Raw genomic sequence first — 18,315 nt, forward strand, 5'->3', positions numbered from 1 at the left:
AGAACTAGAACAGGGATAGAGGCAGGGTAGTACTCACTGTCACCCTAGAGATTACCCACACAAATCTGTTCATGTAATAAACACTACAGAATTCAAAGCTGAAAGAATATATGTAACTCCTAATTTCTAGATCTGACATTGACCCCATCATTGTTATCTACAACCTCACATACACTTGAAACGATCCTAGCATGTCTAACTCCAGCCTATCTTCTACTTAGCATATATAACCCAAAAGACAAAGAGGAATTTTCTAAGTGGGAGACAAATTAGAAATCTTCAAAACCATTCCTATAACAAAGGATCCCCACCCAGCACAAATAGGCATGAAAGACCTGTAGATGAAGCTGTAATCAAGTAAGATCATGATTGTCCTTCTTTTCTCAGGTTAGAACATAAAGCTTTTAGAGGAGCCTCAATTATAGAAAGACAAAAAAATGGCCCATTTAGTTACTCAATAGAGTATTAATCCAATCATAACTCTGTTATAAATTTGGGAAATTTAACTTTAAACAATAAACAAATATTCTCTATCAGCTCAACCAGGTTTTGACCACTTGATATGAGAATTTACCTACTAAAATGGCTTTTTAAAGAGTAACTCAGATATAACATTGCACTGTTTTTCCTTTTTCACCATATATTTTCACTCAGATTAATGCATAAAAACTAAAAGCAAAGTAGGTAATTTTACACAACAAAATATGAAACAAAATGACTATGATACTTATGAAATGACATTTCCATGTTTACATTGTTAATACTTAGCAAAGAAAATAAAATCTCAGAACTTCTCTAGTAACTCCTGAGTTGCACATTTTATTTTCTCCTCGAAGCTGAAAAAAAGTAGTCTCAAAATCAAAATTCAAAATAAAACTATGCAAAATAATTTTTGAATTGAGAACTAGACCTGATATAGAAAAAGCAGACACATTTTAGCTTCTATCAAGATTCTTTTGAGTTTTGTATGAGACTGAGCATGAAACTGTATAACGGTACAATATTCTTAATGTTATAAACTTTTTCTCTACTGTACAGAAATATATCTTATAATTATATATCACTTTACAGTATTTCAAAATACTTTCACATATATTATCTCCTTAGAGATATGAAAGCACAAAATATTAGAAATGTACTAGACTAACCAAGCGATATAACATCTGCCATGAAGTGCAAGTAAATATTTTATCAATAGCCAATGTTTATATCTTCACAGTCCAAGGTACAACAATAAAGTCTATATATCTGCAAAGATTCAATAATGTTTCTAGCTATTTGGCCATGCTTCACCGCATTTTTAAAACAGCTTCTCAGTAAATTTCTGCAAGCATATGGTAGTTTTTAAAAATACAAAACATTAGAGTCAACCCCAGAGGGCTGTTTGATATTTAAGACCCACATAAATACATATCTATAGATCTTATTTAAAAAACTATTAATTTTACAAAGTATTCTTTATAGAAAAAAATTATAGACACTCACAATTTTTATCTGCAAAAGGAATGTCGTCTTCTCATTTGTTCTCCACTGAGGAATTCTCTCATAGATTATTTGCAGATTAAATGTAGGAATCATACTGTTACATTTGAATACGGATTTTAAAAACAACATCGTGGGGAAAGGCCACTGTTTATATAAATGGAGGCCAGGCAGTTTTTCCCTTGAGACTAAATATTCTCAAATTAATTGGTACAATCTAATCAAACCCCTATTTAGGAATAATATTCTAGAAGTTTAATTGTTGAATGAAGCGTTTTTACTTGTAAGGACTCTGATACATGATAATTTCTAAGCAATTCAGGTTATATTCATTTATTTTAGTCTCTGTCCACTGTTTATTAATATTTTAATATCTGGTCACAAATTTTAAATATTTTGCACTTAGAAAGCAGTCTGAACACTTTTTTATGTATTCAACTTGGTAAGATATTTTGAATTAATCATGTTCCTCCAGTTCAGCTCCATGTGACAACTACTCTCATCTTACCCTGTAAAACTGTTTTTTGAGCTCTATGGGGACATTGCTCCAAGCATCACATTAGAGGGTCCACACAAAAAAGAAATTGAAATGCAAAAGCAGAATTGTTTCTCCAAATCTTAATACTCACTTCACAAAACAGTAGAAAGCAAAAACTGGGATACTTTGGGCACCAAAAATGAGAAGATGCTCTAAAGTAATTGGAATATGACATACAACTTGGTTAATAATATATTATAAACTCAGGTTCGAGCAACTAGACTGCTTTATGTAAACTCCAAAGCAATAAAAGCATACTTCTAAAGGCATACTATTGGTATATTTTCTAGAAATCCTCTGCTGGAAATCCCCCGATTGTAAAGGTCACAGAGGATGATATGATGTGACTAACAAATAGGACACAGTAAACATTCTCGGGGGGGTTAAAGAGAATCTAAAAGCCCAAGAGATACACGACTGCCAATTCTTCTCTAAATGAAAGTGAATTTTTTTCCTATTAATTGCTTTAACTATATTTGTAGGTATGTTTTGAAATTCTCACCACAGTCATTTTCTGATGTGTAATATTAGTAATAATATTACAGAAAGTAAAACTACTTACTCTTAACCAATATTAACACATTAAGTGCTTGCTAAAACTGAGGATATGGAATTTTAAATCTCCTGAATTTCAAGGTTTCACAACTTAGAGATATATCAAATTGTTTTCTTTTTTAAAGATACACTGGACTAAGCAATATTATTAATTTCACAGCCTAAAGAATACTGAAATAGTCAAGGTTTTAGGACCACTGCCTTGTTACCAGTTTAAGAGGCATGCTATTTAAAAATGTATATTTTCTTTCCTTATTTTTTAATTCTTTAGTCATTTGCATTCAGAAACAAGCACCGAATTTATATGGAACAGCCATAAAAGCAAAATCCTTTTCTTGGACTTTTGCATCAAAATTTGTTTTTAAGCATATAACATAGAAAAACATTTTTATTACTTTAAAAAAGCAAATTCTTGATAAATACAGTTAAAAGAGCCCCTCTGCTCCATTTAAATGTCAGTACAGGGGATCACCTGAATGTACCCTAGAAATGCACATGCTGGCCGACAAAGATGGCAAATGAGAGCAAGGGCAGAGACAGGAAAAGAGGAAACGACAGTGGGCAGGGTGATTATGGCTCCCTAAGAATATCCATTTCACACACCAGAATTTATGAAGAGTTGTCATACTGAAGAGTCCAAATCACTTGCTGAATACATTTGAAACGACCAAATTTGTTTTTCCAGTTTTATGAATGCATAAATTGGCCAATGATGTGGCAACATAATGAAATTTATCCTCTTGATTTTCTTCATATAGACTGTAATCTCCCAAAAAATTTATTTGATATATCAAATACTACATGATTATTTCCATATACAGTGAAAATAATTTAAATGCAATTGTTATACACAAAACTTGAAAACTCACATCCTAAAAATTGTTAAAGAGTACATTCATTTATTGGGTCTTGCTTAAAACCTCTTACTAAATATTAAATTCATTATCATCCAACATAAAAAAACCAAAAACAGACTGTTTACAACAGAAATTACAAACAGATGAGTAAAATGTGAAACGACCTCTGTTCTTCAGGATAGATTGTATATAGTTTTTCCCTCCCTTACCTACACAGGTTTGTGGGTTCTCTGATAATTGATAATTCACTGTAATAGTGCATCATCAGGCGGGCCTGAATTTCCAGGATTTTCACAGTCTTTGTTATGATTTTCACCTTCTTCATCTTTTTCTGGAGGAACTGCAGTTTCCTTCCTCTCTGTGGGATGGCTGACTGCTTTCTCCAGTTGAGAATTTGAATTTTCAGCATTATCGTCCTCTGCATTTCCTGGCTTGGCGACTTCACTGCTGGGCTCTGCACTGGGCCTGTCTGTCTCTTCTCCAGGCCCTCCAGGTGTCGTTTTCTTTTCCTCAGCTGTTTTGCTATTCAAATGAGCAGCTGAGGAGGAATTTTTGGAGTCCCTGGATTTTTTGTGCATAGAAGTTTGACTGATATGACCAGAGGTGGGAGGGGCAGGCATTTTCTGGGCTTTGCTTCCCTCTGACTGTTCTTTCCTTGGCGGTCCCCAGATAAAATTCTCTGAAGGCGTGTAATGTTTCTGGGCAAACCGTAGGAGCTTTCTCCTCTCTCTCCTGTCTCTAATTGTGTAAACAAAATATTCCAGAGCGCTCTGTCTAATATTGGGAATAGTGTTTTCTACAAGAGCTTCATGAAGAATAAATTTTACAAGAGGAGATTTAAAACTTTCATATCCAAGCTCACCAAGGCTTTTAAGAATACGAGTGATTCGTAAATAGTTGTGCTGGGACCTGGAAGAGAGGATTGAATAAAATGTAGGGGGAAAATCAGGGGAAGGAAAGCAAGGGAATAAGAAGTATTGGAAAAACAGTTTTTGATGGAACTGTAAGCTATGGAAACATGCATTACCATTTTACTGAAAGTCATTAGACACCAAAGGAAGGATAAATTAATTAGAAGTTATTAAACCCTTATACTTCAATGTAATGCCAGTCTATGTGAAATTCAAATGTGGAATATAAGTTCCTCTTATTTCTTTAGTTCTTCATATCTGAGAGATATTTAGGTCTAAAATTTATTCCCACTGACGCTGAATTGTTGTTCAATTTTAAATACACTGAGGACGTGATCTACTAGAGCATTTATTTGCAACAACAGCTGCTGTATTGTACCCACCACATGTAACTAGTACTAAACATAAATGCAACATCAGCAATCAGCTGACGGTATGATTTACAGTGTCAGCAAAAACCACCATATTGGCCAACTCATAAGGTAATCAACAAAAACAACTCTACCTTACTGGAACAATTCTGACAAAGGCTGCAAAACTGACTTATTTAGCAGAACATAGTTAAGAGCATGGGCTTTGGAGTCAGAATGGAGTTTATACCATGTCTCTGCCACCTACGACTATAAGAAATTACGGTATCTCCTTCTGACTCGGTATGCTCATCTGTAAAGGAGGGAAATGGCCAATATTTCATTGGACTTTTAGAAGAATCAAATGAGTTGAGACATGTGCAGGGCATGCAGAACTCAAAAATATTAGATACTATTTAAAATTAATATTATTGGGGCGCCTGGGTGGCTTAGTCGGTTAAGCGTCCGACTTTCACTTAGGTCATGATATCACGGTTCGTGGGTTCGAGCCCCGTGTCAGGCTCTGTGCTGACTGCCAGCTCAGAGCCTGGAGCCTATTTCAGAGTCTTTGTCTCCCTCTCTCTCTGACCCTCCCCTGCTCATGCTGTCTCTCTCTCTCTCTCTCCTAGAAATAAAAATAAAATAAAATAAAATAAAATAAAATAAAATAAAATAAAATAAAATAAAATAAAATAAATATTACTGTTATTATTTAAATTTGGTACTAAAGACCACCATATATGTACCTATCCCCACTTAATTACCTGTCTTCCACCCATGCCTTCCTTCTCTCTCCTTTTGCCAGTCAGACAATTTCTAAATTTTGCTTCTAATGGCATAGATTCCAAAGATGCCTTTTTCCCCAAATTGCACAAACTTCTTCTCTGTCCACTATCAGATGAATGTTTTCCAAGCTTATCTATCACAATTCATAACATACCTACCCTACATCACTAGGCCAATAGTTTCCTCATTTACAAATACCTGGCCGCGTCCTAAAGGAATCTTCAGCTACACAGTTTAATCATGTGTCATTAACAGCCCAGGTATTTATTTACCCATACTGACACACAACCATAACAACCACTTATTTCTAATGTCCTAAAACCTATTTCATACATCAGATACTGAATTTTATAAAAGCAATGCATATACCTGCTTTGGTTTCCAAAAATACAGCATTTCACTTACAAATAACTAGCCAAATATTTGGGAAGGGTGAAGAAAGATGTTAATTACTTGAGGGACAAAAGGGGGTGGTTCTACAGCGTTACATTTTAGTAAGAACAAAGCAAAAATCTTAATGAGTCAGGCTAGGTAAACACTGGAAAAGACAAGTCTGGCAGTTTTTATCATCCCCATTCTTCTGGATGTTTACCACAAAAGTATTACCTTAACATTCAACTCTTTGAGGCCAAAGGGTAAAACACAGCAGAGATATGTTTCAGTCTTATGAACCTGTATTTTTTTTAATAGTTAAGAAGTAAGAGTCTTCTGAGACAGCACAAATTTGAATGAGATTAAGAAAATGTGGCATTAACAGCAGAGATGACTTAGCGTTAGGTTAGTAGGGGTTTACACTCTCCAAAAACTTAGTGATAAAACTCTTGAGCAACACCTGCTTCATAAATCTATGAAAAAGAGATATACGGAAAAGCGATGGAACATTTTTCCCAAAAAATCCTAAAGATGAGTTATACGATCCCATAAAATTTTCTATATTTGCACCAGCTCAATTGCACACATCCAGTTGAAGATGAATAACCAAGATAAAATTTCTGTATCTATACACTCTCTGACTTACAGTAAAATTATCTGTATCTATATACTCTGCGATTTAAAATATTTACATTACATAAAATATGTATATAACAACCCAAAATTTACACTGGCTTCAAGAGAATGAAAATTGGGATTATGGAACAAAATTATACAAGAAAGAAATTGAGTGTGTCAGTATGATTTGAAATAAATATTGCAAGTAAAGACAAAAAGGAAGAGAGGACACCAGCTGAAACCCTCCTAATGTTGTAAGCAGCCTTTGGGGTCGCAAAACAGATAAAAGAGAGAGGCTGGGCTTCCCAACAGAAGGGGGGTAAATAGACCTGAAAGAGTCAGGAAGCCTACGTGAATGAAGAGACGACACACAAAAGGCAAGAACCAAGAGACCAAAAATAAAAGTTAGAAGCAATTCCAGGGTCTAAAATATGGCTCAGTAATCTAAGGTGATTACAAATAAAACCGGAAAAAAAAAAAAAAACGGAAATAGTGGTTGGTCTATATGTTTATATTCTCATGTTCAAAAATATTTCACTTCTGGGGCACTTGGGTAGCTCAATCGGTTAAGCATCCAACTTTGGCTCAGGTCATGATCTCACAGTTCGTGGGTTCGAGCCCCACATTGGGCTCTGTGCTGACAGCCAGCTCAGAGCCTGGAGCCTGTTTCAGGTTCTGTATCTCCCTCTCTCTCTCCCCTGTTCATGCTCTCTCGCACGTGCACTCTCAGAAATAAATAAAACATTTAAAAATATGAAAAAGTATTTCACTTCTTTTAGTCATGGTCACTTGTTCACTGAACATTATTTCATTTCACTTTCATTCAGATTTTTTTGTCTGCTGGGTTACTATAAATATATTGAGTTTCCTGCCTACTCTAAAAAAGATGTCATACAGATTAAAACACAAATAAAAGCTCTGTGCATCACCCAGGGAAAGAAAAATGAGAGACAGTGGGTGGCAGAAAGAAAAGGATCTGAATGGGGCACAGGAAATATGACAGTTAATTCAGGCTCCTTTCCCCTGGAAAGGCCAGGAGATCATTTTAATTAAAACTTTCAGAAGGTTTCTGTTTCCAACTATCAGAGGATCTGAAAATAAAACCCCAAGGAGGATTTAAGCTGGCAAATGTATTTTGTTCAGTGTTTATTCATTCAACAAACAGTTACTAGACAAGATTTCTATTCCAACCAAAATCAAGAAGGTGGGGATGGAGATTCTCTAAAGTGATAGTTTACCATTCTACATGTCAATAGGCTACTTGCATACAGCTTTCTTTGACAGTGTGACCTAAATGCTTAGAAATTCTGTCCAAAGACAGTGACCCGCATTGCTTAGGCAGAGGCATAATATACTTCTGGTATAAGTGCCCTATATAAATCAAATTTAACTTGAGCTATGAGTTAATGGGTCTTCTAGTCAGGTTCATAAAGCTTTATGCCCATATCTTCAGTGTTTTAGTACAAGCTACCACTTCAATGTGTTGATCATAACTAATAAAGTAAAAAGAAGGCTTAAATATTAATACATACTCATTTTAAGCAAGGCAAGATGAAAGTTCTAAAAAAACACCAGAAAATTCAGTTAATTGATGCTCAAAACTGTTCTGAGTAAAGAAAAAATTCTTAGGTGTTTTTTTTGTTTTTCGGGGGTATTTTTTTTTTAATCTTAGTAATTGCCCAGTTCAGCTAATTACAATGTGCTAAAAAAAATTTTTTTTAATGCTTTAAAGCTGCTGGTTTTATGGTCCAGCATTCATAAACCACCCTATAATTAAAAAGAAAAAAATTCAGTTTGCATACAAAGACAATACTAAGAAAAATAAACGCTGGGAATAAGTATTAATGAAAGTTATAAATATCCAGGCAAAAGAATACAGTAAATCAATTCCAAATAAAAGATATTAAAATTCTCTTCACAGGTTTTAGGATTTATTAAGCAAAACTGGGCCTTTGTTTTTACTTAAATAATGAAGATTCTAATTTCCCTTCTTTTTGAGAAACAAACAAGTCCATTTCCATCTTAGAAACTGATTTTTATATGTCATAGGCTTGATTTATAGATTGAATCTAAGAAGGTACTACGCTTAAGGAAGAGACTGTGCCACAAGCTCACAGCCTAGACAAAGGGGAGCTGGGACACTGTATACATGAAATAAGTACAAATGCCAAGAGGGAGAGAGGCCATACTTGGCTTTGGGCAGTAGAGAGGTTTCAGAAAGAAGCAGCTGTGAAGCAGAATGGCCTTATTTCTACCTGGAATTTCATTCTTTCTTGTTGCTGTTTTGTTGTGCTTTAGATAGGACAAGGAATAAAGTGCATTTCGGACTAATTTTTGAATTCAAATTCCTGGGTCCATCTACTAGTTAGTTGTTCCTATTTTCCACAAGGAATTCCAACCAAGGAAAAATAGCATGCTGGCCCCTGGTGTACTGTGGGGCTTTACTTACTCATTCAGATGCTGAAACCTTTCCTGCCAGTTAACGGCCCGAGCAACATTTCCAGTTTTATCAACCAGTTTTATTCCAAAAAATTCTAACATCATCTTATAGGCCAGGAGGAATCTTTTAATTGCTTCTTTTGTTTTTTTGAATTCCTGTGGGGGAGAAAAAAGTCAGCTGAAATGATTCAATAGTTACCAGGACAATAAAATAGCAATATTATTTGGTCACTGCATATAAAATGAAATGAGCTTGCATTACCTCAATTTCATATGTAGTTAATTCTTTAGCATAGAAATTCAAGCCTTGTTCTCTCAGGGGGAAAAGCCTATTTTTTAGAAAAATAATATTATTATATTAATGCTATCTGAAAAACATACATGATTAAATAGGACATGATTCAAGATACATAAATGTAACTGACCACTGAATGTAAGTGTGGTTGTGCTCCAGCTTTTCATAATCTCCTTTCCACTTATTTAGAACTTCTTCAATGTAAACACCTAGACAGTAAACATTTAGAAAATGGGCTAGATGGTTAAGACACTTTTGAAGGCATTTTAACATTTAATCAATCTTTGTATTAAAACCTCTGAGATTTAATTATAGCACACAAAAATAATGCTTTTTTAAAAACGCTTATTTATTTATTTTGAGAGAGAGAGAGACAGTGTGAGAGGGGGAGGGACAGAGAGAGGGAGAGAGAGAATCCCAAGCAGGCTTTGCTCTGTCAGCACAGAGCTCAATGCAGGGCATTCCAGGAACTGTGAGATCATGACCTGAGCCAAAATCCAGAGTTGGATGCTTAACTGACTGAGCCACCCCAGGCCCCCCACAAAAATAATGCTTTCAAAAGAAAAATACCTTATGCCATATGATCAGTTATGTAATAAGTCAAACTTTTAAAATATCAATGGTACCTCAAATCACAGAAACTCTCATCAGACAGTGTTACTCTAAAGCAGAGGTTGACAAACCACAGCCTGCCATTTGTTTTATAAAGTTTTATTGGAACACAGCCATGCACATTCATTTATATATTTTACACTTTAACAGTAGAGTTGAGTAGTTGCAGTAGAGACTATATGACCCACACACCTGAAAATATTTACTATATGGCCCTGTACAGAAAAAGTTGGCCAACCCCTGCCCTAGATGATCATATAGTTCTTTAAATACAAGATGAGATCAAAAATGAATGTAGGCCAGGAAAAACAAAAGAATAAAAGAAAGGTGAGAGGAGAGAGAGAAGCATGAAGAAGGAGAAGGAAAGGAAAGGAGAAGGAAAGGAAAGAAGGAAGAAAAAGGACCCATGTTACACACAGTATATATCATCCAGCTTACTCTTCACAGAACTCTCCCAAACCAGTACTATTATCCCCATTTTACTAATGAGAACAGTGTGTGATTTGTTCAGTCACAAACTAACAAAAGAGTAAATGTAGGAGAACACAGGTCTTGCTGTTTCCAAAAAGTAAGCCCTTTTCATCACATCTTATTGTTTCCCCATAAGAACTTTTTACAGTTAACCCTTGAACAACACAGTTTTAAACTGTATTGTAATAATACAGTTATATACAGATATAATAATCCATATCACATAACAAAATATGTGTTAAGTGTTTATGTTTTTGGTAAGGCTTACAGTCAAGAGTAGGCTATCAGCAGTTAAGTTTTGGGGAGTCAAAAGTTATACAGGGATATTTGACTGCACAGAGGTTGGCATCCATAACCTCTACACTGCTCAAGGGTCAACTGTTTAACAAAATCCTCCTGCTTCTCAAATTCTGTCTAGGTCCTCACAATTGACTATGTGGCCAGTTAGTCCATTTTAAGGGGGGAAAAAAACCACAACATATTTCTCTAAATATAACTCATCTCATTCTTGTTTCTTCCAGGTATCACCAGGTTGTAGTTAAGGCCTACGGCAGGTTGAGTAAAAAGGTGTTTTCGAATCTCGTTATTGCCTTTCTCAGCAATTTAAAACCATTTACCTCTATAATTTCCCTTCCAACACCCCCTCCTCCTACTTACCCAAGTAAAATACACCATTGCAGGCTTGTGCTTATTGGCAAGTATATGTGTATGTGTGGGTACACCCACACAATAGAAATTGTGTGCGTTGGTGTAATGTATATAATAAACTAGAATTAACATTTTATACGACCTTAGATAAAATTCCTGACTCCCACCAACCCTACATGATTGCAGAGTAAATTTTGTGATAAAGATTATAAAAAATTAATAAATGAATTTATTACTTTAAATTACTTCCTCAAAAATAAATTCACTAGTAGAAATACAAAAAATATTCAGTTAAATACTATCAAGTTCAATGTTTTTAGTATTTGAAGGCATTCCTTTGGGTGAATTTTATTAAATTCAAATCAAAGTCAAATTAACAATCACTGCATTTCTTCCAAAGTTTTCTTACCCCAGGTCCTAAAAAAACCCCAATAATTTAATTAATATTATTTCAATTAGTAAATAAAACAGTGTGTTTCTATCATTAAGAAATGCAATAGAGCATTGTTATCCAGAAGTTTCCTCCCAAGTCTGAGCAAACTTTTGGGACACCAGAAAATTAAAGACAAGTGGATTTGGCCATTGCAGCAATGTTCTTAAGTCCTAACTCCTAACTGGTGCATCTCTCAGTGCATAGTACAGAGAATTCCTCCTCTCAACACTCCATCCACCCTTCAGATAGCCTTCCTCCAGTTCGTTCACCAAGGAATGCACAGTCCTGCTCCTTGGAAAGCTTTGCAATCTATGATCCTCATTCCCTGACTCCCTTGGCTGTGGATTTGGCTCCGTTTCCATTAAGAGCAAAAAGCAGAAGCCAGGGCCATCTGGTCACTTCATAGAGATAAGGGCAAGGAGAGAAGCCAGCTTTGCTGGTTTGACCTGGATAAAATTAGGATGCCCATCATGAACCACAGCATGGTACCTTAGTGAAATATGCATATTACCATGGTGGACCCATCCTCTCCCTATAGGGGGAGGATCTTAGAAAAGATCCTACGAGGGCAATTATAGAATTGTGAAGGAGGAGCAGTTTATCTGGACGGGTTGGATGGAGATCTAGTATCTCTGTAGTTCCCTTCCCAGGATATTGGAACACTGAACTGGGACTGCTGGGGCTCCCTGACCCCTGAATCTGAAAATCAATAGGAAAGACCATTCTAATATAAATATTACTTTTCAATTATGTCCTAAATAATTTGGGGGTATGGCATAGTGAAAAGAATACTGAACTGTGGATCCTAGACCCAACCCTACAATCGAGTGACCAGACAAGTCAGTCATTGAAGCTTTAAGACCCATTGACCTCATCTTTAAAACAAGATTAATTTGATCTCCTCTAAGGTTTCTTAATAATCTAGTATTTTATAATTCTATAAATCTCATCTCTTTCCCTCTCACAAAAGTGGCCCCCACTACCTTTAAGACAACGGCCTCTGTGAACAAGTGGTGGAAAGGTATTGCTAATCCACAGTTATTCCTCTAGAATTTGCCAAGTGGATATTCACAACTCTAAGGTCTAGGGTTTTGAGGACACATTAGACTACATAGCAAAGTAAAGCCAATCAGTGAACAAATACATTAAGAATGTACTGACCACAGAATAAACAAAGAATAACTAGGTGTATGTTATTATTTAACATTTGCTTTTTACCAAGGTAGCAGATTACTCACCATCTGGCTTAAAAGGAATTTTATTCTTATAAAAACGAAGATTGCTCAAGTCATTTTGATATCGGATATCTTTGAAGTTCTGCTGAAGGAAAAAAGATATATCAATCTCTAGCATATGGACATATAAAAAAGGCACAAGGACCCTTCTTGCATGTGTGCTCACTAGCACCACAAAATAACAAAAACAGAAGGCAAATATTTTATATTTTAGAAAAAACATTCTATACTCTTACTGGGTACTGATGTCGGTATTTGTACAAATCCCTTGCAGCATAAAAGCTTCTCTTTGGTTTGGCAGCTGCTTCAGTGGAGTCACCACCCTAAAATGAAAAGTAAAATTCCATTTACATGTTGAAGCACTACAACTTTCCTGAGAAATTTCTACAACACCTAAAATAATGAACATCCATAAGGAAAGCCTGAAAAGTGTCAAGCTATTCAGAATAATGACAATATTATACATTTTCTTTTAATGATGCCTACTAGCAACATTTGTTGGCATTCTATTTGCCTGATTTGAACCCAATAACATTTGCCTAAAGTGTTTCACTAAATAAAAAACTGTATTATTCACCAAAAGCCTGCCAAATGTTCTAGATTAATGCTCATCAGAACTAGAACTCAAAATGAATTTAAGACATTTACCTTACCAGAGGTTACACAAGTGATTCTGTGACCACAATTATTTTAGAATATGTATCCTAAGTACATATTCTAAATATTAAAAAAAATTTTAAGATAATAAGTCAATTCTACAAAGAAAATTATCACAGATTTGCAACATTTAGCTGAACTTAGAAGGCAAACAATACTCATGAAAGGAAAAGGGGATTTTTAAAACAAACTAAATAGCTTTCTAAACTCCATCCTTTATTGCACCATAACAAGTACACAAAGGCATGAATAATCTGTTAATCCCATATAACACAATGTGACATAAATTAGCAAGTTTATAATATATAGAACACAAAGCAATAAAAGCTCTCAAATGAAATGAACTTCAGATTGTAGTCACTTATTTGTGGTGGTTCATCCACACTACTTAAATTCTAAAACTTCTCACCAGCATGAATGATTTTAAAAGTGTAAGATACAGGTCAGTATAATGGGTGGAAATTCTCTAACTATATGTACTTTTACAATGTATTACGAAAGTGCTTTGTGTCCCATGTCATGCAGGACAATAAGACAAATGACAATGATGAAACAGAAGGTGAAGTTTAGTTCTGAATATTCACTAAGAGCTTCACCTCCAATATCCTTTCTCATCATCCCCCACCCCCATCTGTGTTGACAGATGAGCATCCTCCAAGCAATTTTCGCACATTTTTGAAGTGGTGTGATTCTCACTATTACTACAAGTATAGAGATACTTACTTTAACACCAAATCCTCTGATGTTTAACATTAGCTACTCTGTCATGTTACATAAGCAAGGAAAAGCTTAAATTCTGGTCCTTGCCACACGTTTCAAAATAGCTCTGCCTAGCAAGTTTCTGAATCTATTTAGCCTGAGCTACAACCATATGAATCATCATCTTACATTTGTGCAAAAAGCACTTTTCCATTTACAAAGCATTTACATGTATATTGTTTCATTTGATTTTCATGACACACCTGATGGCAGATATTAAGTGTTTCCATCTTAGAAACAAGGTAACCCAGGCTTAGAGAAGTTCAACAAGGCCCTCAAGCTCAACGATAGCACATGACCTGGAATGCCAGGCTCTGGGCTGCAAGTCCAACTAATTAGGCATGAATCCATTTCAGCTCCACTCAAAGTGAAGAAGCATTATAGAAACCTTGGTGTAATGTCAACAGCCCAAGACTGGGGTTGTCTTAACTCTGCTACCTATTTGTGAGGCCTTAAGCAAACCACTTAACTGAATCTTAGTTTTAGCATCTGTGAAACAAAGATAATGACTCATGTCCTACCTATTTCTCAGGATTATCATGAAAATGACTGCATCCTCCAACCTCTATATGTACCACCTGCAAGCATCTGTCCTTGTTCCTCCAGCTTCTGCTCCTTTTGGAATCTCTATTCTGTCCCCTTTTACCTACCCAGTCAAGGATTTTGTTCTTTAATATATTGTTCCTATTTCCTGCATCATCAAAATTTCTCGCTCTTGTGGATCATTCCCCTCAGCAGACAAAGGTGTCGAATCTCTAATCTTAAACATATACAACCTTTCTTGACCCAAATCCCCCCTCAAATACAGATCCATACATAGCTCTGCTTCCTATTTTGGTAAAATACCACCAAACGACTGCGTAACCCCTGTCTCCGCCTTCTCTTCCCCCATGACACATCCCAATCTGGTGTTCAGCCTCACCATTCCATCAAAATGGCTCTTTCAACGTCACTAACTAATCTCCATTTTACCAAACCATTTCTCAGTGCTCAACTCAGGCAGCCTCCCAGCAGCACTGGGCCAGTGAAATATCTCCCTCCTTCCTGAAACACTGTCAGATGCCACACCTCTCCTGGTTTCTTCCTGTCCCTTCGGTTGTCCCTTGTCAGCCTTCTCTTTGGCTCCTCCCCCTCTACATAGGTTCCAAACTGAGGAGTGCCCAGGGTTTTGTCTTTATCACTCCGAAATGACCACATATCTCCCATGACTTTCCACACAACCAACAGAATGACAGCTGCAGTCCTGGACTAAGGCTCCATTTATCGATATAATTAAGAACTCCACTTAAGCGTCCAATAGGATATAAAATTCAGGGGAAGACATGATTTAACCTCTGATGATGCTTTTTCCCTAGACTCACCCATTTTACTTAATGGCACCATCATTTGTTAAATATTCCCTTGAACTAGGAATACAGAAGTGAAGGAGGTGAGAAGCAGTCAGACTGGGATATATTCTAAAAGTAATTCCAGTAGTACTTGCGAATGACTATGGGGACAGGGAACAAATAGAGTTGATAGTCAAAAAGCAAAATTAAAAAGATTTTTTAAAGAAGTTAAATGGTGACGCTAACAAGAAAAATAAATCCCTAAAGGGGGAAAGAGAGGGCTGCTGTGGTCTACCATTTTCTGGGGCCGCAATTAACTGACTGAAACATTAATTATCAAATTGTTTTATATAGAGGGACATGGTTAGCTGGATTGAATCAGGGCTGGAATTTTTTGATAGCCCAAACTTCTTTGGGAAGGTTACTTAACTGGGAGACAAGAGAAAGAGAAAAACTGGAACCCAGCCTCTAATACTTCTTGAAGGTTGAATTTGCAATTCAAAATGACCCATCAGCAACCTAGAACACAAGGGGCAGGGGGACCCACAGTATCCACAGGTTAAAGGTTCCACATTGGTAACACAGATACTTGGGCTTGCATCATTCTCTCCCTGAGTGTTCTCGGGCAAGCTTCTCATACTCTCTAAGCCTCAAGGTGGTCTAAAATGGGGATTAAAAACAGCAACTCCCACCCAACCCCCGAAATTGCAGGTGATTGAAATAACGTGTTTAGCATAGAGCCTGCACTAAGACTGTCTCTTCCTCAACTAAACAGAGCTGATCATCCAGATTAAGGAGGCAGCCCTAGTCTTAATCTTTAGGTGGTAACTCCTCTACTCCAACCAAGCACTTTGTGGTCATATTGAGCTCCATTTTTGTTTTCACTCTCATTCCCCCATAGCTGATAAAGAGGAGTACCTAATGCACAACCACAAACCTTAACATACTCCAGGATGCGCCCTTCTCCAGATGGCTGGCTACACAGTTCCTCCTTTCTAAAGTTTCCTTCATTATTTTCCGTCCTTAATAGGTTAATAGGGATATTACCTGTTTACTAAACTCTCTTCCAAACTGTATTAGCCAAATGATTTAAGCACAGTCGGATCAACAAGTCTCTGGATGATACAAGAGTTTTGAAGAGTGCCCTAAACTCCTCAGTTGAAAGGCCTTACTTAGGGTAAGAACTGTGGCGCTTTAACTTCGGATGGGGGCCTCCTACCATGCTTTCAATGGCTGTAGACCCCACCGTAGGGGAGGGTGCTCGCTGCTCCTCACTTGCAGTCCCACCTTATTCTGGGTAATTTTCCCCAATAACACGGACTAGACTGGTTTTCACAATCCTCTATTTTTAGACAGGTTCCTCCCACCCCACCTTTGCAGCAGCCAGCTGCGCTGCAGAGGCAAAGAAAACACCCATTCAAGTTGGGTTCTGCCCTGAGGGACTTCCTCGTAGTGCCCGCTCAGGCCCCAGGCCGGCGGCGAACGGCTCCGGCACCGCAGGCCCGCGGGGCGGCGGGACGGCCGCTGGCGCTGAGGGGTCTCGCTGCAAAGGACCGGCAGCCGCCGGCGTACCTGCCCCCCGAGTGCGGGTGTCGCTCGGCGCTCGCTCCTGCCCCCCGCGACGTCCTTCCTCCCGGGGCAGGGGCGCCCCGGCCCGGCCCGAGGCCACCGCGGGGCCGCGTACCTGCTCGGCGCCCGCCGCCTCGGCGTCTCCGTCCGGCTCGGGGCTGGCTCGAGGCCGCCCGCCCGCCCGTTCCGGGAGCTGCGCAGGTTGCTCGGGCTCCTGCCCCGGGCCCTCGCCGCCGCCGCCGCCGCCCGGCCCTGGCTCCTCGGGCTCGGGCTCCGAGTCCGTCTGCCAGGTAGAGTCACAGTCCTCCACTGTGGTGGGCTCGCGGAAGCTGACACCGCCGAGCAGGTTGCCCATTGAAGAGGCGGCGGCGGGCGCGGGGCTGGGGGGGCTGCGGGGCGCGGGACCGGGCGCGGAGCGCGGGCTGCGGCAGGCGCGCTAGGGCCCGGGCATGGCCGCGGCGAGGGCGCTGGGCGGCAGCCTTGGCCCGCCCGCCACCGCACTGCCTCAGCGCGGCGAGCGGCAGACAGGCACACTCGCGGGGAGGAGCCGGCGGCCCCAGGACCGCCGCCGCCGCCTGAACCCGCCCATCTGGTTCCTTCCCCTCCCCACCCGCGGGAGCCGGCGCCGGCCCGGAGCCCTGGGCAGCGAACTGCCGCCACGCTCCCCGCCCCCACCCGGCCTGAGTGCTGCCAGCCCCAGCCGTGGGGACACACCTCCCTTTCCCCTTTCCCTCCCGGAAGGCCTGCCTTCGCAGGGCCTTTGACGTCTCCAGGGAAGGATCGGGATCTGCTGTTCACCGGTCCCTCTCCTACCCTGGGCAGGGCACGCAGTTGGGGCTCCTCCCAGCTGAGCGGGAACAGTGGTCCCACCCAGCTCCGGGAGCCCCTGGCTGGGGTGGACGTGATGTCGAAGGCGGTTGTCACAGTCTGAAGGCCAGTCCTGTCCACACCTCCTCCCCGTCTCCCGGCTGGTCCGAGAGAAAGATAAATTAGCCACAGCAGAAGACAAAAGCTAATAGTGATGGGGCACCACATAAACGGAAAATCCCAGCTGCCACGACTGCAGGTATTTAGGGCAGCCACCTAGAGTCCCCACGGGCTTGATAAAGTCAAAGCTATCTGTCACCTCATCTAATGAGCAAACATCTCTTGAAACAAAAGGAGCAATAATAGCTAGACTTCCCCATTGATCTGTGGATTGTTTTACTATCACCCACTCCAAATCTGTGCTCTGAGTAGAATAAAAACTCAGAATCAGGGGCCTCTTTGTCAGTTCTGTAAATGAAAGGAGGAAGGAAAACATGTTCTAGAAATACTTAAAGATAAGATAGCATGATCAATTCAGTGTCCCAGAGCAAAGTGACTACTGTAAACTTTGTGTTATGGCCTTCTACCTGGAA

At 39.0% G+C, this 18,315-nt stretch overlaps 1 protein-coding gene across 2 annotated transcripts; it reads right to left on the bottom strand.

Annotated features, from left to right (window-relative positions):
* Positions 1 to 719: 719 nt before the first annotated feature.
* OGFRL1 (opioid growth factor receptor like 1) lies at positions 720 to 17,438 on the bottom strand. Of its 2 annotated transcripts, none has more exons than XM_039223088.1 (7): positions 17,031 to 17,438; positions 12,839 to 12,925; positions 12,606 to 12,684; positions 9,334 to 9,412; positions 9,171 to 9,237; positions 8,919 to 9,064; positions 720 to 4,341 (listed from the first exon to the last, which is right to left on the bottom strand). In XM_039223088.1, the coding sequence occupies exons 1-7, from the start codon at positions 17,268 to 17,270 to the stop codon at positions 3,678 to 3,680; spliced, it is 1,362 nt and encodes a 453-aa protein (XP_039079019.1). In that variant the 5' UTR covers positions 17,271 to 17,438; the 3' UTR covers positions 720 to 3,677. The 2 variants fall into 2 exon arrangements, with proteins under 2 accessions (XP_039079019.1, XP_039079018.1); XM_039223087.1 differs by having other exon boundaries at positions 12,606 to 12,687.
* Between the last annotated feature and the right edge of the window lie 877 nt (positions 17,439 to 18,315).

The sequence above is a fragment of the Hyaena hyaena genome, unplaced genomic scaffold, assembly GCF_003009895.1.
Source record: "Hyaena hyaena isolate Hyena2069 unplaced genomic scaffold, ASM300989v1 scaffold_1265, whole genome shotgun sequence".
In the NCBI taxonomy this organism is placed as follows: Eukaryota; Metazoa; Chordata; class Mammalia; order Carnivora; family Hyaenidae; genus Hyaena; species Hyaena hyaena.